This window comes from Cucurbita pepo, chromosome 11 (genome assembly GCF_057944985.1).
Source record: "Cucurbita pepo subsp. pepo isolate OVF chromosome 11, ASM5794498v1, whole genome shotgun sequence".
Taxonomy (NCBI): Eukaryota; Viridiplantae; Streptophyta; class Magnoliopsida; order Cucurbitales; family Cucurbitaceae; genus Cucurbita; species Cucurbita pepo.
Window position 1 is genome coordinate 16,014,789 of NC_141808.1, and position 16,535 is coordinate 16,031,323.

At 38.0% G+C, this 16,535-nt stretch overlaps 2 protein-coding genes across 2 annotated transcripts; both read right to left on the reverse strand.

Moving 5' to 3' along the window:
* Positions 1-35: 35 nt before the first annotated feature.
* Positions 36-11,183, reverse strand: LOC111806168 (mediator of RNA polymerase II transcription subunit 14). Its single transcript, XM_023691539.2, has 8 exons — positions 10,796-11,183; positions 7,234-8,298; positions 6,452-6,549; positions 5,102-5,276; positions 3,976-4,993; positions 2,842-3,848; positions 1,632-2,710; positions 36-1,352 (listed from the first exon to the last, which is right to left on the reverse strand). Exons 1-8 carry the CDS (start codon positions 11,006-11,008, stop codon positions 557-559), a joined length of 5,451 nt encoding a protein of 1,816 aa, XP_023547307.2. The 5' UTR covers positions 11,009-11,183; the 3' UTR covers positions 36-556.
* A 2,293-nt stretch (positions 11,184-13,476) lies between these two features.
* LOC111806170 (auxin-induced protein 22D) lies at positions 13,477-15,065 on the reverse strand. Its single transcript, XM_023691542.2, has 4 exons — positions 14,735-15,065; positions 14,431-14,657; positions 14,251-14,350; positions 13,477-13,914 (listed from the first exon to the last, which is right to left on the reverse strand). Exons 1-4 carry the CDS (start codon positions 14,941-14,943, stop codon positions 13,836-13,838), a joined length of 615 nt encoding a protein of 204 aa, XP_023547310.2. The 5' UTR covers positions 14,944-15,065; the 3' UTR covers positions 13,477-13,835.
* Between the last annotated feature and the right edge of the window lie 1,470 nt (positions 15,066-16,535).

The window sequence follows — 16,535 nt, forward strand, 5'->3', positions numbered from 1 at the left end:
AACATGTTAAAGAAAGAATTGCGAAAGGAAGAGGAGGAGGTAATGGCATCTTGCACAAGTTTAACATTAGGTTAAATGAGTACTCTTTATAACATGGAGGAACCTATTTTCCAGAGTTGGAGTGAAACAGCTGAGGCAGAGTGGGTATGGAGGTGTACAAGTGTAACATACTAAATTTACACATCGCCTGATTAGTGTAATATTTACAAAATCAGACCCAAAAAATGATTTCCCAATGTTACAATAGGCCGACATTAAAGCATATCATAAGAGCCTAATACCATTACTTTACCTGCATCCAATTCGAACTAGCAGCACCTATCAATCTGAAACTCTAAATCAGCTAATTAGACCAAAAATTTCCCTAGACATGTTGCCACATCTCCAATGAAGTCTAATGTTACAAGATCCTCCAACTTTATCCCACAATTTTATCGTCATCTCTGCGATAAACTACCTTCCGCTGTCGTTGCGTGCTTCGTCAATCGAAGATTTAAGAACATGTAGTAAATGGTGAAATAATGCCATACCAATGAGAGGCAGGTACATTTGCCCATTACGAGGTTGAGCCTGCAATTGCTGTTATTTCACTACCCTCTCTCAATCCTTGAAGGCACATATGCAATGTTCTCTGGACACTATCTGCTACAATTCTCAACCTTCCTTGGCTAAAATCTCCGGTTGAATTACTCACTTCGACTGTTCGAGCCACCCTCTGTTTAGATTTTTCCCAGTCATCAACGCGTAGCCAGCATGCTCGGACCCCGTGGCTTCCTTCCATACCAAGAAACGAAACAACGGGGCTTTCACCGAAGGAATATCTCAACTTCACTGAGACACAGTATGGCAACCAGGCAGCACCACCCGCTGCATTCATGTGTGGTATATGAGCAGGATCGAGTACAACAGTGAGAGCGAAATCAACAGAGTTGTGTTGCCTATCATAATGGATATTGCTTTTCGAAGTCGATCGTTCAGACTTTTCATCTATACTCAACCCAGAATGATTCTCAAGACACAATTCGATGCGGGGTTTTTGTGCAGGAGCAATATCTCCACCCTGTGCCTGAGCCACTCCCTTTTTCCATGCTATCAATTTCAAAAATTCCCTTAAAACCGATATTGGCAACGTGAGGAGAGTAATGAAAGAGGCAACACGAGAAGCATCGTATGGCTCTGATGCAACACGACGGCTAAAATAATCACATATTTCACCAATTTCTGTTTGTGTCAACTCCTCTTGTGCTGTAGTGGAGTTTTGTTGCTGTTGTTGTTGATGATGGAAACGCTTCACGCTAAGCACTTGGAGAAGCAGTTGAACTCTATGAACGCTTACAGCAAATACATATCCCCTACACAACATATGTACTTGGATGAATTGCAAATTCCTTCAGAAATTACCATAAAAACAAAGTTCTGTAGCACAACACATGTTGAAGTAATGAACATGTTTTTTATTATTGCATCTTCATCAGAAAATTTTGGGAGAAATTCAGAACCTCTCAGGTTTTTGTGCAAAAGTAAGGAACATGAATTCAGTTTTTGGAGGGCAGTTCAAAAGAAAAGCAAAGTTGTGATGAATAAATAAGAGCAAAATCAAACAAATAGGATTAAAACAGCAACATACTTACCCCACAAAGAAACGTAAGGCAGGCTGCTCAGGATCCAAATTCAGCAATGCACCTTCGTTGTCCCTCAAAATTGAACCTAGGATCTCTTTCAGAAGATCTGGAAGCTGGGCAAACAGCCAAAGAACTCCGAGGTATTTGAGAATACCTCTCAGAACTTTCTTCAGAGCAACAAGAGGAACCCAACCTCCTCCATAGCCCCCATCATCCCCCAGTCCAATAATGGCTGTATTCAGTTCACCTCTCACGTGTGCAGGGACACCGGTGCCTGGTGATCTCCGTAATGGCAATCCTGAGCTCACAGAAACCAAATTTGAAGATCCAGACAGAGCATTTCCTACACGATTTATGTTAGCCACCTGATTTCCTGCCCTAGGCATTGCAGGAGAACCAGGAAGACTAGGTCTGTTTCCATTTGCAGCAGTGATCGAGCTCGAATTTGGATTCTGATTGTTTGGGGCTGACAATCCAACGGTTTGTTGAACACCTGGGAAGTTTGGCTCTAAGCCATTTAATTCTTGGGCAACATGCTCCATAATAAATGGCCGGAATTGTGGGCATGGTAATGACCCTCCAACGGAAGGGTTGACCTTCGCAGGCGTTGCTGGTTGTAACCACACTTGATCTCCTGCAAAGCAGCGCATGTCAACTGCAAATTGTTTTCGATATATTATTCTTATCCAATATGGACCACGCAACACAACAGAAACATCTATTGGCAACAATGAACTAGGAGCAATGCCAGGCCCGCCACGCCCAGCAGCAGCTAACATTGCAGCCCCATGAAGGCTATGATTTGCAAGAGGGCCAGAAACATTTGCAGAAACAGTGTTCCCAATTGGGCCATTGGTAACTTGGCCAGTGTTCGCGGCTGAACTGCCGGGTAAAACACTCTGGGTTGGTGTGTATCCTCCATGTTTTGGAAAGGATGAGAGAGCTGCAGCTATGCCAGGAAGGGTTGAAACAGGACCAGCTCGAGCAGGTCGGGTTGCTGCTGCAAGAGCATGTAGTGGTCCAGCAGTGAGACGAATGCAATCCAAGAGTGATGCAACTTCAGCTCCGTTTATAAAATCTTCCAAAAACTGTTCACACCAGAAAATATATACACATTAACATATTTATGAAAACTGAAAATATATCCAGGCAAATTTTTGAACTCATGTCCTAATGACTGGAAGAAAACATGACAAAGGCACATATATAATAGACGCACCTTTGTATGAGGCCAAAGTTGATCAGGTGAAACGTGCATAGTGCAACCCTCTTTACCTGATTCCCACTCTACAACAAAACGTGCCAGCACACCAGAACCAAAACTAAACCACAAGCTCATTAACCCAACTGCCTCAATTCTAAATGCCCTCCTCATCTGTTCGGTTAACTTATCCACCGTGTCAGGTGCACCTTTCGTAACTGGTGCCTTGACATCTGAGGTCAGACTACTTTCTTCTAGCTTCGCATCTGTTCCAACCCCAAGCAGTTTTCGCATCCCAATGGCAAACGTTCTTGCATTGGAGAGCCTTCGTATATCTGCCACCAACTTGTCTATGCTATCTGCCTCTACTGATTGATAACTGAGAATAACACCTTCCGGATCATAACGAATGTGAGAGTCTTTGTCAGATGTATTCGCTATTCGAACATCAGGGCCCCATGGAGACTTACTACTTTTCTTCTGAAGCTCCCACAAATCTCTGAAGTGCTGGTCACGTATCTTGACATCCCAACACATGGTTCCAGGCCTTCCAAGTCTCAAGCATATGTGTTGCCAGGAATCATCTCTGGCAAATGGAAGCCGGAACCATATATTTGTTGATGCATTTCTTAAACCAACTTCTTCAACATATGGAATATCAAGTGCATCCATCTGGCTGGTAAGCCTGGCATGTTTGATACATAGTGAACAGTGTCTGATTACATGAAGCAGAGCAGAGACATATGTACTCGAAGGTGCAGTGCCTTTGTTCGCTTCAGCAATAAGGTTACCGTAACTGTATTCAGTTTTGGATACCATTTCTTTTGAAATAAGCAACTGTGATGAGGGTTTAGTAAATCTAGCTGATTCCAAGACCTTCCTTCTCTTAGAGAGTCCATTAGGTGCATAAATACCTTTAAGTGACGGGATTAAGCTCAGCACATCTAAAGCGGTACGCTTCGGAAAACTGTCACTTTTTAGACCACTTTCATACACGGGACTAGAGCAAGAATCTTGATTCTGGGCTGAAAAATGTACATCTCTCAAGTTAGTGAAAGTAAACAACTATCCCTTTTTTATAAGTTCAGAGCTTCAATTGTTAAATTACACGCAGTCAACCAATAACATAGAAACTCAGAGAAAGTGTCTTACATACGGGAGTAGAAACCAATGAGCAAGATCCAGAAGGCTTTAAAGACCCTGTTGGAGCTGCAGTTGGCGAACTTCTGGATCCATTAGGTTTTATGCTTGCAGAAATTCGAGAGCCACCATGTTGCGATGGAGACAATAGCCGAGAAGACCTATTTGCGTACAGCCCATCCTTTGACGTATCATTTGGCATACTTATATGATCATCATCCAACGCAGTATAAGAACCAACCTCAACAGGATTTGGGAATCTAAGGGAAGTTAAATCCTGTTCAGATTTTGAATTTGAAAGTCGTCTCATAGCAGCACCCCTTCCCGGACCAGAAGAAATAGAACCCAGGGATGTCGAATGCACTGAACCCTTTAAATTGCTTGTTGAATACAAGGAACCGTTGCTGTGCGAAGGAATATTTGAGAGCTTCGCAACATTATTACCCTGGGATGGCTGCATACCGACTTCCCACTTCGGAGAAGAAACTGCCTTTACATTATGAATACTAGAGAGAGAACCATAAGGAGATGCAGCTGAATTGAAAGACTGAGAAGGATTTGAAACGGAAAAATTAGGTACAGTGGGAGGCCCCTTCTCCAACCCAAACACTTCATCAACAACAGATGAGAAACTGGATGGAGGATATCCAGCAATCTGCAGAGCACCATGAAGGCTCATATCAGAAAGAAGACCATTTTCGGAAGTTTGATTTGTGACAGAATTTGGTAAAGAGGGCAACAGCTTTCCCCAGTCAAGCAGACTAAAGGTCAGATCGTCTTCAAGTATCTGTATCTGATCAACGTCAATTTTCTTCATGTGTATCACATTGCTTAGATCACTAAGACCACGGGCTTTACCAGTAGGATCTGACTTCGTCTCCAGCAATTTAAACTGGGGTTTGAAATCCTTGTCAAGCTGCATGAACAAAAAGTATGAATTCCCACAATCTGGAAATCCCATCAGCAACATGGCTGAACCATTTGAAATGTTCTTTGGCAATCGAACCGCAGAAGACCCATTTTCATATACCTGCAAATGTTTAGAGATTTAGATTTTTATTTATACAACACTTAGTAGCAATCACAATGTATCACGTCGTTTCCTTCTTTACAAAGAACATAAGACGCACAACCATACCTCAAGACCCATAAATCTACTAATAGATGCAAACAGATGCAGAATACTTCGGCTTCTCAATCTTATAAAAACATCAGTTGCATTCATACTTCCTTGATTTAAAGCTTCTTCACAATCTGTCAGTGATGCGGTTGCAAGTTTATTGTGGGAAGACTGAAGAAGAAAGCGACCATTCCTACAAACAAAATCGTAGGTAAGAGACAAAGAAGCTGAAGGAAATCTATGATATACTAAAAGGCAACATTAAACTGAAACATTTTTTGGACTAATATGTTTTAATGAAAGATCACCTGCATTTAATCACAGTTTACAATACTTAATTGACATCTATAACTTTTCTCTCGACAATTTCGATGGTACACAAACATTAGGATTAATTCCATAAATATTGTGGTACTATTCTTTTTTATGTTGAATTAATCAAACTCTCGAATGATTTTAACTACCAGTTTATAAAATCATTGTTTCGTGAATTTTTTGTGAAACCAATCTATAAAATCATAACCACATTCATAGAAAAGAAGTTCTACAAACAAACGCTTCCAATACTTTAACTACACTTATTATCATAACCATCAACATAAATAATTATATTAAATAAAACATGGACTCTTTAGTTGTATAATCCTTAATTTTTATAAATTAAAAAGAATATGAATACACAACTGACTTCTTCACATTGAATAACCTCCACAATCAATTTGGAAATAGTTTCGTTCCTTCTCTTTCTCTACTTTGCAACTTATCGTAGATGCAATTTACTGATTACATAAAATTCTCCGGTTCGATTTTTAGTCATTCTTCCTTCTTACCGTTATTAGTCCAACAAATTTCCATTTACCACCAGTTCTACCTATTCCTTTGTGTAATATACATATATCCTCAATGCATGCAAAATAATTTCGCACTAGGATATGTTGAATGTAGCACTAATTCTTTCTTTCTTTTTATATAAGAACTGTAGCATTAATTCCACTAAAAACAAATAAACAATTTAAGGAATTGCAATTTATAAAATTCTCTTCCAAATTTGTCAAAAATATAGGAGAAGCATGTTGACATGGGAAATTACGCTAATTGATAGAAAAGTATAAATTGTAGCATTCTGTACGATCCTGTATTTCTTTTCAAGAAGGATAAATTGTATTTATTTAATTTTAAATTTCAGAGCAAATATTTATCAAATGATCAAATTGATCATTAGTTAAGTTTGCTTTACCAAACTCGATTTACTTGATTTTGGCTTGATATGAAATTTTAATCATAAATAATTGAAAATCCATCAAACACCTAATGTAGTGTAGCAACTTTATTTTCTTTTTAGCTAATATCATCTCAAAAGAAGAATACCTTGTATTTATTCCAAGGGTGAAGAATGATGAGCCGTAAGCACGCACCCGTAATATTTCTTCTCCCTCATATGCAGAGGGGTCATGAATTTTATCCTTCTGCAAAGAAGGAAGATGTTATAAGAAGAGTAAAGAAAGAGGAAATCTAGTTCAGTGCCATTACATACGTATGCAGCAAAAATAGATAAATAGCAAATTCCTACGACCAGTAGCAAAGAGAACAAAAAATGAAAAGCCTAACCACTTTTCTAATTGCAAATAACCATGATTTGCAGATATGCAAACCATTTTCACTTGAAAAATAATGGAATAAAATAAAGGACATGAAATTAAGAAAAATTAAAAGTAATTGATACCATAAAATGAAATTGCCTCAATCAAGAAATTGCATGTCCTCTGAAGATTATGCCTCAATAAAAGATGGGAAGGAAAAAGAAGACCATAAAAAAATTCTCACAATGGTGAACGAGAACCACAAACATAAACTCTTATACACAACTGAGCGCAAACCCTTCACCATTTCTTCCTAAATCCTGTTAACTCTCACCTTAATGAATTGACTTTTCTAATCGAATGATCCTGAGCCTAAAGTCGGAAAAGACTAAAAATACCATCCCGTATAAATGGTTGTGATGGGGGATGGTAGTATTCAAACAAAGCACCCTTCATGTCTAAATTAAAGGGAGAAGAGAGTAGTAAACTAGACATGACAAAACAACTTTATTGTTCAACGCAGTAAAATTTATAGGAGTATGAAGAAAAGGAATGATGTAAACGTTCAACCTTTTTATGGTCAACATTAGGCTCCTCAACATGGTGCTGAAGAAGAACATCATCTTCTGTTCGACAAATTTGAATATTTTTCTTCAATTCTTTTTGAATTTCAAGAAGCCGAGTATATTTGTTACAACATATAGCTCTCAACAGCAACTTTTCAACATCGATGCAACTTTGATCAAGAGAAAATTCTGCTTCCTTGTTGGTTATCGGATCTATGACAAATGTACTGTGGATACACTTTATCTGCATATCTGGTCCAGGTTCAATTTTAATGAAAGGACATGATCCTGGATCAGAACTACCAGTGTTTTTATCAAAATCCAACCAATACATGATTTTCAACCCCGGGGTTCGAAGACCAGATAAGTCAGTTTCTCCATCATGGTTAAATTGTGAGGAACCACCTGTCATACCATCAGATATGATATCAAATCGAATAGCATCTCTCCATCTTCCTTGTCTAAGAGAATGCACTTGCTTTAAGACAGTATCCATAACGAGTGAAATGCAAAGTTCATGCAAAATTGAATATAGTGTAGTGAATGGATTTTCAGCTGCAGCCATCCTGCGTTCCAAATCATCTCCAAGGACATGACGGTGCACTTCTTCCAGTTTCACAAGTCCCCTTCTCTCTCCAACTAGCAGCTCCAAATGCAGTATTCTCCACATCGATAAGTGTCCTCTGTAGCCAAGAGTAACTAAAACCTTAAATTCCCCATCTACACGAAGCAGTGCTGTACCATCACTGACTTTTACTTCAGAAATTTCTTTTGGAAGTGAGACATCCAGTAACTTAGACCGTACTAAAATCTCCAACTTTTTTAACGCATTCTTTTGTTGTTCTTCAGTTAGTGTTCCCTGAATACTGATATCTTCTACACATTTTGGTAGACGCTCATAGGTGCCAGAAAGGAGAATTTCAGTAGCAGATGGAACATCATAAATAGGTGCACGAGCTTGCTGTAGCCCCTCATGCATGAAGAATAAAGAATCTGCAGTTTGTGTAAAGCATGTATCATGACTCGACAAAGTTGATGCAAGTTGCTGACAGTATTGAATCAATGGAACCTGCAAGCAAAGAGGTAGAGAGTAAAACAAGAGAAAATATAATTTAAGAATGAAGAGAAGTGTATCCCTTATCCAAATTATCAACTTTGAATTTAACTTTAAAAAAGGAATATAAAAATGTAAAAGGCCAAGTGGATGAACTCATGTCTACTGTAACACCTGGAATTTCAAGAAAATAAATAAAAGATGTTTTTCAAAAATAAATAAATAAATAAAAAAGAAGGAAGGAAAGAAAAATGGCATGCACGCAAGTTAGAGAATATAACCATACAGTCGACAGTTAGTTTCTCAACCTTCTCTTCAACGAATTTGAAGCTACCCATTTTCATCAGTTTTATTGTTTTGACTTAATTTAGGGCATATTGAGGAATTTTGGAGAAATTTGAAATATCCTCAAAGACCCCAAACAAGCTCGAGAAGTCTACAATCAAGTAAGTAACCATATGGAGCAAGTTTCTAAGAAATACTTGTAGGAGTCGATTAAGATTGAGGGCAATGATTGAGTATTATGTTTAGGAACCTAGTTTGAAAGGATTCCTCGTAAGCATAGTAGAGGTGAAATCAAAAAATGCTGACTGGTAAGGTCATGAACCAATTGAAGATTGCAAGCATCAAATTCCAGAAGCCTCGGGTAAAGGGGCAATCGGTAAATAGGTGAGATTGACTTCTAGATTCTCTATCGTTTGACACCAATTGGACGAGAGAGCTTGAAAAGTAGCCCTTTTTTGAACCATATTTGGGGTGTTGTTGCATCGTGGGACATCTCCCATAGGAAAATTCGAACTTTTTTGGGCAGCAACCTTGCCAAATTGAGGTATACAAGGGCAAAGATCCATGGTTCAGAAAGGAAGCATAAAGGGATTGTACGGTGAAGTTGATGTCCAGGGGTCACATCCATTTATCCTTACTGCTATGGAGTAAATTGTTATCATTTGACAATTTAACTTTTTTGGGTGTTGATTGCATCAAGAGACTTGTCACCATTTTAATTCCTTCTAATGAAAAATTAAGAGAAAGGGACCTGATCAAGAAGCCAGTCCCGTATTCCTAGGTTATAAAGACAACTAGAAAGAAGAGAAACGAAAGATCAAAAGACTTCTTATGATTTTAACTTCTAAATCAAAAACTAGGGGAATGGGACTCAACCAAGAAGCTAGTTTCGTATTTCTAGCAGTAGAGAATTTATAAAGATGGTGGCAAAAAGAAAATTTAAGGAATTGGGACCAACCCAACAGTGTTCCTAAAGGCAAATGCAAGACACATGGTCATAAGAAGTTTTCAACACTAAGTGCCTAAGCATATACTGGTAACAGAGTACATGCATTTGATACAACCAAAACTTATTGCCAATCTGTTGCCATACAGCTAGAGAATCTAGAAAGAAGCACCACAACTACTTGCCAAGAAGAGCAGCGTTCTTATACACTGGATTCTAACAAAAAACAATACCCCATCCCTAATGGACAAGGATGCAACCTTCCAAAGACAGTGAGCAACTTTCAGTACTAGCTGTTTCCATAAGTTTCTGGATGCCCCTGGGTTGATTGGTGTTTTCATATAGACGGTGAGCAACAGCGCATGGTTCAACTTTCATGTTCGCATTTTTTAAAGATAGCTAAATTTCTATGGAACAATGATGCCAAATACCTTCTTTGGGAAATTTGGGTGGAGAAGAATACAAAAATATTTGAAGTAAAGAATAGGAGCTTCAGTGACTATGAATCTCACTAGATTTTTAGCTTTTAGATGGGATCTCCTGTCCAGAGAATTCTGTAATTTATAGTCCTTTTTTATCCGTGCCAACCGGGCCTTTCTTGTAACCTCTTGTAGCTACTTAGATAAAGCCAATCTTCATCTTTCTCTATGATCCTTGGTGAATGGAATGGTTTCTAATCAACTAAAATAAATCGATGTCAACAAACCCAACTATCAAACTAGCCAATACCAACTCATCTTGAATACTGATATTGTTGGTTTGATCCTACACCCCAACAAGATAATTCCTCAAGGGTAGCTAACTGAAGTGAATGCCCTCCCTACTAAAAACCTTCAATATAGCTTCTTCACACCCCTCCATCAATCAATCTTCTTGGGCAACGAAGATAAACAAGAACAGAGATTCCTTCCCTAGTATGGCAGACAGAAAAGCCTTCACCTCGACTCGAATCAAAAACAATCAAGAAGATTGTTAATGCACTCATACAGTTATACCTAACTTTGTCTTCCACAAAGCCTAATCAACATGATCATGAGCCATTCATAGTCAATTATAAGAAAAATAACCTCCAGAATGTGGGATGTCTAATTCGAAACGGCCTCACCTAGCAATTCTACTTCCGAGAGACGCAAACAGCTAAAGAAATGGCCACTCTTCTTCCATATTCACGAAGAACACTAAAATCAGGGTATGCTCAATTCCCAAGAGAGAGAGTTTAAACTTAGAAGACATTAAATTCCAAAATTCAAGTAAAGGAAGACAAAGAGTAAAGGAACCAACCTGTTGGCACCACTTGGCAAGGGCATAAAGGCGGAGTACCCTCTGCTGGGTCTTGTAGACATACTTGAGAATGTTAATTTTCTTCTCGGAATCGGATTGGTCAGAGGATTTAGAGTTGTCTACAAGTTCTTTGAGGGAGAGGAAGGAGTCCTCAGCAGCACGAGAAACCAGGGCAGAGAATTCGACCGTTTGCTGGCCTAGCTCGGCCGCCATGATTAGGGCTTTTCCGTGACCCAAGGATGAACTGGGAGATCTATAATGCGGAAATCATGGGAAGCTAGGGTTTCGGAGAGGGGAATTTGAGGAAGACGAAGAGTTGGGAATACACAGTTTATCAGCTAAGAGAGAGAGAGAGACAAAAGACAGAGAAAAAAGATTTCGGCGTTGAGATTGGTTTTTTTTCTTTTTTATTTTTTTAAAATGATTTATAATTTTGGAGGGCGCTCCTCTGGTCATTTTTGTCCACGTGTCATTTCCATGGTCAACGTTTCAACATTTTTTCTCCAAAATTAAAACGATGATATTAATTTTTGGAATTTTTTATTTTCCATATTAAAAAATCAATTATGAATTAATTTAAATTAGCAATAAATTTACAAATTTACAAATTTACAAATGGTATCAGAGCCCGACACCGAACGATGTGCCAACCTTCTCGCTCTTCCCCAAAGGGGTAGACACAAGGCGGTGTGCCAGTGAGGACTCTGGCCCCAAAGTGGTAGATTTGGGGGCGGTCCCACATCGATTGGAGGAAGGAAATACTGCCCGTGAGGACGCTGGGCCCCAAAGAAGGGTGGATTGTGATGTCCCACATTGGTTGGGGGAGGAGAACAAACCACCCTTTATAAAGGTGTGGAAATCTTCCCCTAATAGACGCGTTTTAAAGCCTTGAGGAGGGGAGCCCGAAAGGGAAAGCCCAAAGAGGACAATATCTGCTACCGGTGGGCCTGTGTCGTTACAAATGAGTAAAAACTAATTTCAAATTTTTAGAGTTTGTTGTCTCGATCTTAGTTTCATATTATGTTTGGGACAGAGCATGTAAAATCTATGTACGATGAATAATAAAGACACTTTTATGGTCGAGTTAGAATGAAGAAAATAATAAATAGAAAGTTAAAAATGAAATGGATGTCAGTGAGGATTTGATGCTCGTGACAAACAGCTTCATCCACATGGTTGGTTTTGTTGAGCTTACCGAGGCATGAGTCCTCCACGAAGTCGGATTTGCTTCCACTCCCGAAGTCAAGACTGCGGTATAGGGCATGATCATAATAATAATAATAATATGCGGGAGTTGGTTGAGATAATCTTCTTTCCGGAACTCAGTCTATCCTGGAAGCATACTCAAGACTGCAAAGCATTGAGCTCAAGTCTTACGATCTCTAATTATTTTGACATGTTTTTTTTTTTTTTTTATGGGAGAAGAGCGTTTTTTTTTTTTTTTTCATATGAACACAATTGTTTGATGATGTATTGTAAGACAAACCAGGAGTGAGTTCTCTTGTAACGAACCATGGTTTAGCTGGGTGGAGGTTATTGTACTTAGAGACCATTTCATTCTGTAATTTCTCTGTTAATCTTGTTTTATTTACAGTTTAAAATAAAAAAAAATGATAACTCTCCGTTAAATAATTTATTTTTACAGTTTTAAAAATTAATTTATACTTAAAAAAAGGAAACTATCATATATAATTGGAATGATTTATAATATAAATTACTTTCACTAAAGTTGGAGATAATAATTAAGTTTGTTGAATTAGTTGGTTAATGTGTTTATTTGTTCAACATTTTTTTGGATTAGTTTGCTTTAATTGGTGGATTACCCTCTTTAATTTTCAACTATTTTGGTGCCTTATCCACAATGTCCAAAATGCTGGTAAAATTAGTTTGCTATGGTCGTTAGTCACCCGCTGGTAATCCACTCTTATAAAAAAATGTTTCGTTCCCCTCTCCAATATGAGATCTCACAATGCATTCCCCTTGCGAGTCCAGCGTCCTAGCTAGTATATCACCCAGTGTATGTCTCTCATACCATTTGTAATAGCCCAAGTCCTTCGTTGGCACACCATCCGGTGTCTAGCTTTGAAACCATTTGTAACAACCAAGATACTACTAGTAGATATTGCCTGTTTTGACCCGTTATGTATCGCTGTCAACTTCACAGTTTTAAAATGTGTTTGCTAGAGAGAGGTTTCAACACCATTATAAAAAAATGTTTGATTTTTCTCTCCAAATCTCACTTAGTCTTGAAAATTATGTTAATTTAGTTGATAAAATACGAATTTTTAAAATATCGGAGAAATTTTAATAGATTTAAAATTTATATTTCTATCTAAAAATTACTTTTAGAGTTAATTATCTATTTTTAAAAAATAAACTTCTTTTGTTATCACAATTTTTTTATTTTGAAAACATTATATGTAATCTTTGAAATTTTGTTAGAATTTTGATTTTTTTTTTAATTAAAATAGTAAATTAATAACAAAAAAATAATGGGTAAAAAAAAATTCAATCCCTTTTCCATTTTAATTTGTAAATTTGCCTATTATTATCATCCATGGGAAACAAATTTGAGAAAATTAAGAAAATAAAATAATTTTTTTTTAAAATTAATCATAAATTAATTTTAAAAACTAAAAATTTAAATACTAAATAGGACTAAAATTGCAATTTAACAAAAATTATAGAAACAAAAAATAAATATATTTTCTCTTGCAATTGATGATTATGTCACATTAAATTACATATACAAAGGTAATTAACATAATTTCCAAGAATTAATATGAATAATCACCAAAAAAAAAAAAAAAAAAAAAAACTTGTCTTTTTGGGTTTCTTCATCATCAACCTCTCTCTCTAAAAAAGAAAATCAAGATCTGATTTTTCATAAAAATTTACACGACAATTTGGTCGGATCATCGGAGCTGTCGCCGGCGAATCCACGGCGGCTGTGATGAACTTCGGCAGCTTTTCCGATGATCGTAAAAAAGAGAGCCATTTGGGTGCCCTCTGATCCCTTTTCTTCTTCCTTTTTTGTTCTTCACACTGATCCACTGCTCAACCCTTTGGCTTCTGATCCCTTCATGATCCTAAGCTTCTTGCATGACCCCATGAACATTCTACAAATTTTCGAATAAACCCACCGTTAGTTACTCGAACCAAAACCTAAACCTAAACCGAATCTCACGATCAACGAAAAAAATTATCGAACGTCACCGTTATAATAAAATTGTTCGTGGGTTGAATCTAAAAAACGATAAATTCTGGTTGGTTCAGTAATCAAATCTAATTTTAAGAAAATTTATCGGCTAATTCAATCAAAATAAGTTCATAATCAAACTCAGATGTATCAGTTGAATTGGGTTGATAAGATTTTTTTAGGTCGTGACAAATATGTATGAAACTACGAGAAAAAAGTTGCATGCTTGTTATTTTAGGTAGAGATTGAAACTTACTCCCAGGGAACGTCACCGACGAGCATCCAATCGCCATCTTTATCTTCATAAGTTGGAACAAATTCCGACCCGTTATACCCTTCTCTCTCGCAAAACTTACCTGCAAAAACACGACGAAAGTTGAATAAATTTTCATTCTAGAGCGATTATGATGTCGAGATCCATGTTTAAGAAAATTACCAAGAGAGAATTTGAACATGTTCTCTAAAGCTTGAAGAAGCTCAGGATATCCTTGATAGGTTTTGAGATCAACTTTCCTTAGAAAAGGAGCTCCATCCATGCTTACTTTAATGAACATCCCTCCCGCCGCCATCGCCGCCGCCGCCGCCGTCGCCTCATCTTTTTTCTTAGCTTGAAAACAATTCTTTCTGAACGATCTCACCGGCGGCCACCCCACGACTTGTGCCCTGAAAAGTTCAAATCTTTTCGTCAAATTCTATTCAAATAAGAGATAAAGTTTGAGTTTTTATTATGAGGTGCTTACTTGGTGGGTGGGGGATTTTCTTGGGCGGATTTAGTGAGATCGGAGTTATTGTCCCGGCCGGATTCCGGCGGGTTCTGGTCGTCGGACGGCAAAGCTCTTTTGTTGGAGATGATTCGGTTGATCGGAGAAGATTGATCGTCCGGCGAAGTTCCCGGCAGACCTAATCGGAGCTCGGTGGCTTCCAAGTTGAGATCTTTCTCGAACGCCATTTTTTTTCCTTCTCTGAAATGGGTTTCTTGAATTTTCTGATGGGTTGTGTTTTATTTTCTCGGGAAACAAACAGAAAGTGCAGAGAATCAGAGGAGAAATGAAGTGCTTGTTAAGCTCAAATAACACTCAAACGTATTTTATAGAAGGCGATTAAAGCAAAAGGAGCTATAATTTCCCCACTTCCCTACTTAGGCGCGTGTTTACCACGCGCTACAAATTAAAACTTCAATTTTATTTGAAGTTATATTTTAGTTTGATTTCCCACATATATATATATATATATAAAATGAAATAACGTTAGAATTTGAGAGTCAAAAGAAAATAAAGTCATGTTTTCACTGGGTCGTTTTTTTAATCTGATATCGTAGATTCCCATCAAAACATAAACGAGACGGAATGAAAGCTTTTAAACGAGAGTAAATTTGAAACTCTCCCAGCTTAAAATCGAAACCCTAATTTGAAAATTCAAATTGGACTGTATGAAGTATGTGCATGAAACAACTGAGTCGTAATCGGTAGTTTTCGACAGTGTTTGAGGAATGTTCAAATTTCATGATTTCAATGCGAATTTCGAGAAAAAAGAGCCTATAAGACTGTAAGTACGCGCTTAATACCAAGCAATTTGATTTACAAGATCTGGCTAGTACATGAACAGTGAAAATAAAACAATGAAAATTTGAACTATAGAGATACGGTTGCGATTTAAGGGCTCTGACCCTACCGTTTTCAGAGCAGTGTTGAACTCCCATCGGACCCGAAAGCTTAATTAATTAAAAAGGAAATTGAGGAGAAAGAGAGGAGTAGGGCCCAGGAGAGTGGGGTAGGGAGCATGGGAAGGGCAAGGGGAATCAAATAGGTAAGAGGTGGGGACATGGGCAGGTAAGGGTGTTTGGGTAATGAGCTACACAAATTAAAGGAGGGTGTCTTTGAATTTTAAGGGCAAAAGGCCCTTTTGAATCCAACGGTTGAGGATGGAGATTAGGGAAAGGAGAATTAAAAGGTGATGTATTGAGAGCCGTTGGATTGCGGATTGGTCCCACATGGGGTGCTGTTTTTGGGTGAGACAAGCATGGTGGGTAGTAATGGTATGCCCTTAAAACCTCTTTAAAAACTACATGCTATGGCGGTTGGGGTAGCCATCCCATGTGCTCACTTCCACCTTATTAAAAACTTTCCTCCCTCTCTCTCTCGGTTGGTCTCGAGAAATAACGTGGCTAGTAATTTACACTGTTGGATGTATGGAAGAAGAGAATTTACCGAATATAATTTGATCTCGTGTAAAGTAGTCGCTACGAAATATACATATTTTGAATATGCTCAATTGGTTAAGACATATACTCTCGATTAGGGTTATCCATTTAACCCACGAAAGACATGGTCCTATAGGGACCTGTCCCAAACGAGGCTAAGAATGTAACAACTCAAACCCACCGCTAGCAGATATTGTATTCTTTATGCTTTCACTTTCGGGATTCCCCTTAAGGTTTTTAAAACGCGTCTGCTAGGAGAAGGTTTCCACACCCTTATAAGGAATGTTTCGTTCCCCTCTCCAACCGATGTGGGATCTCACAATCCACCCCTCTTCAGGGCC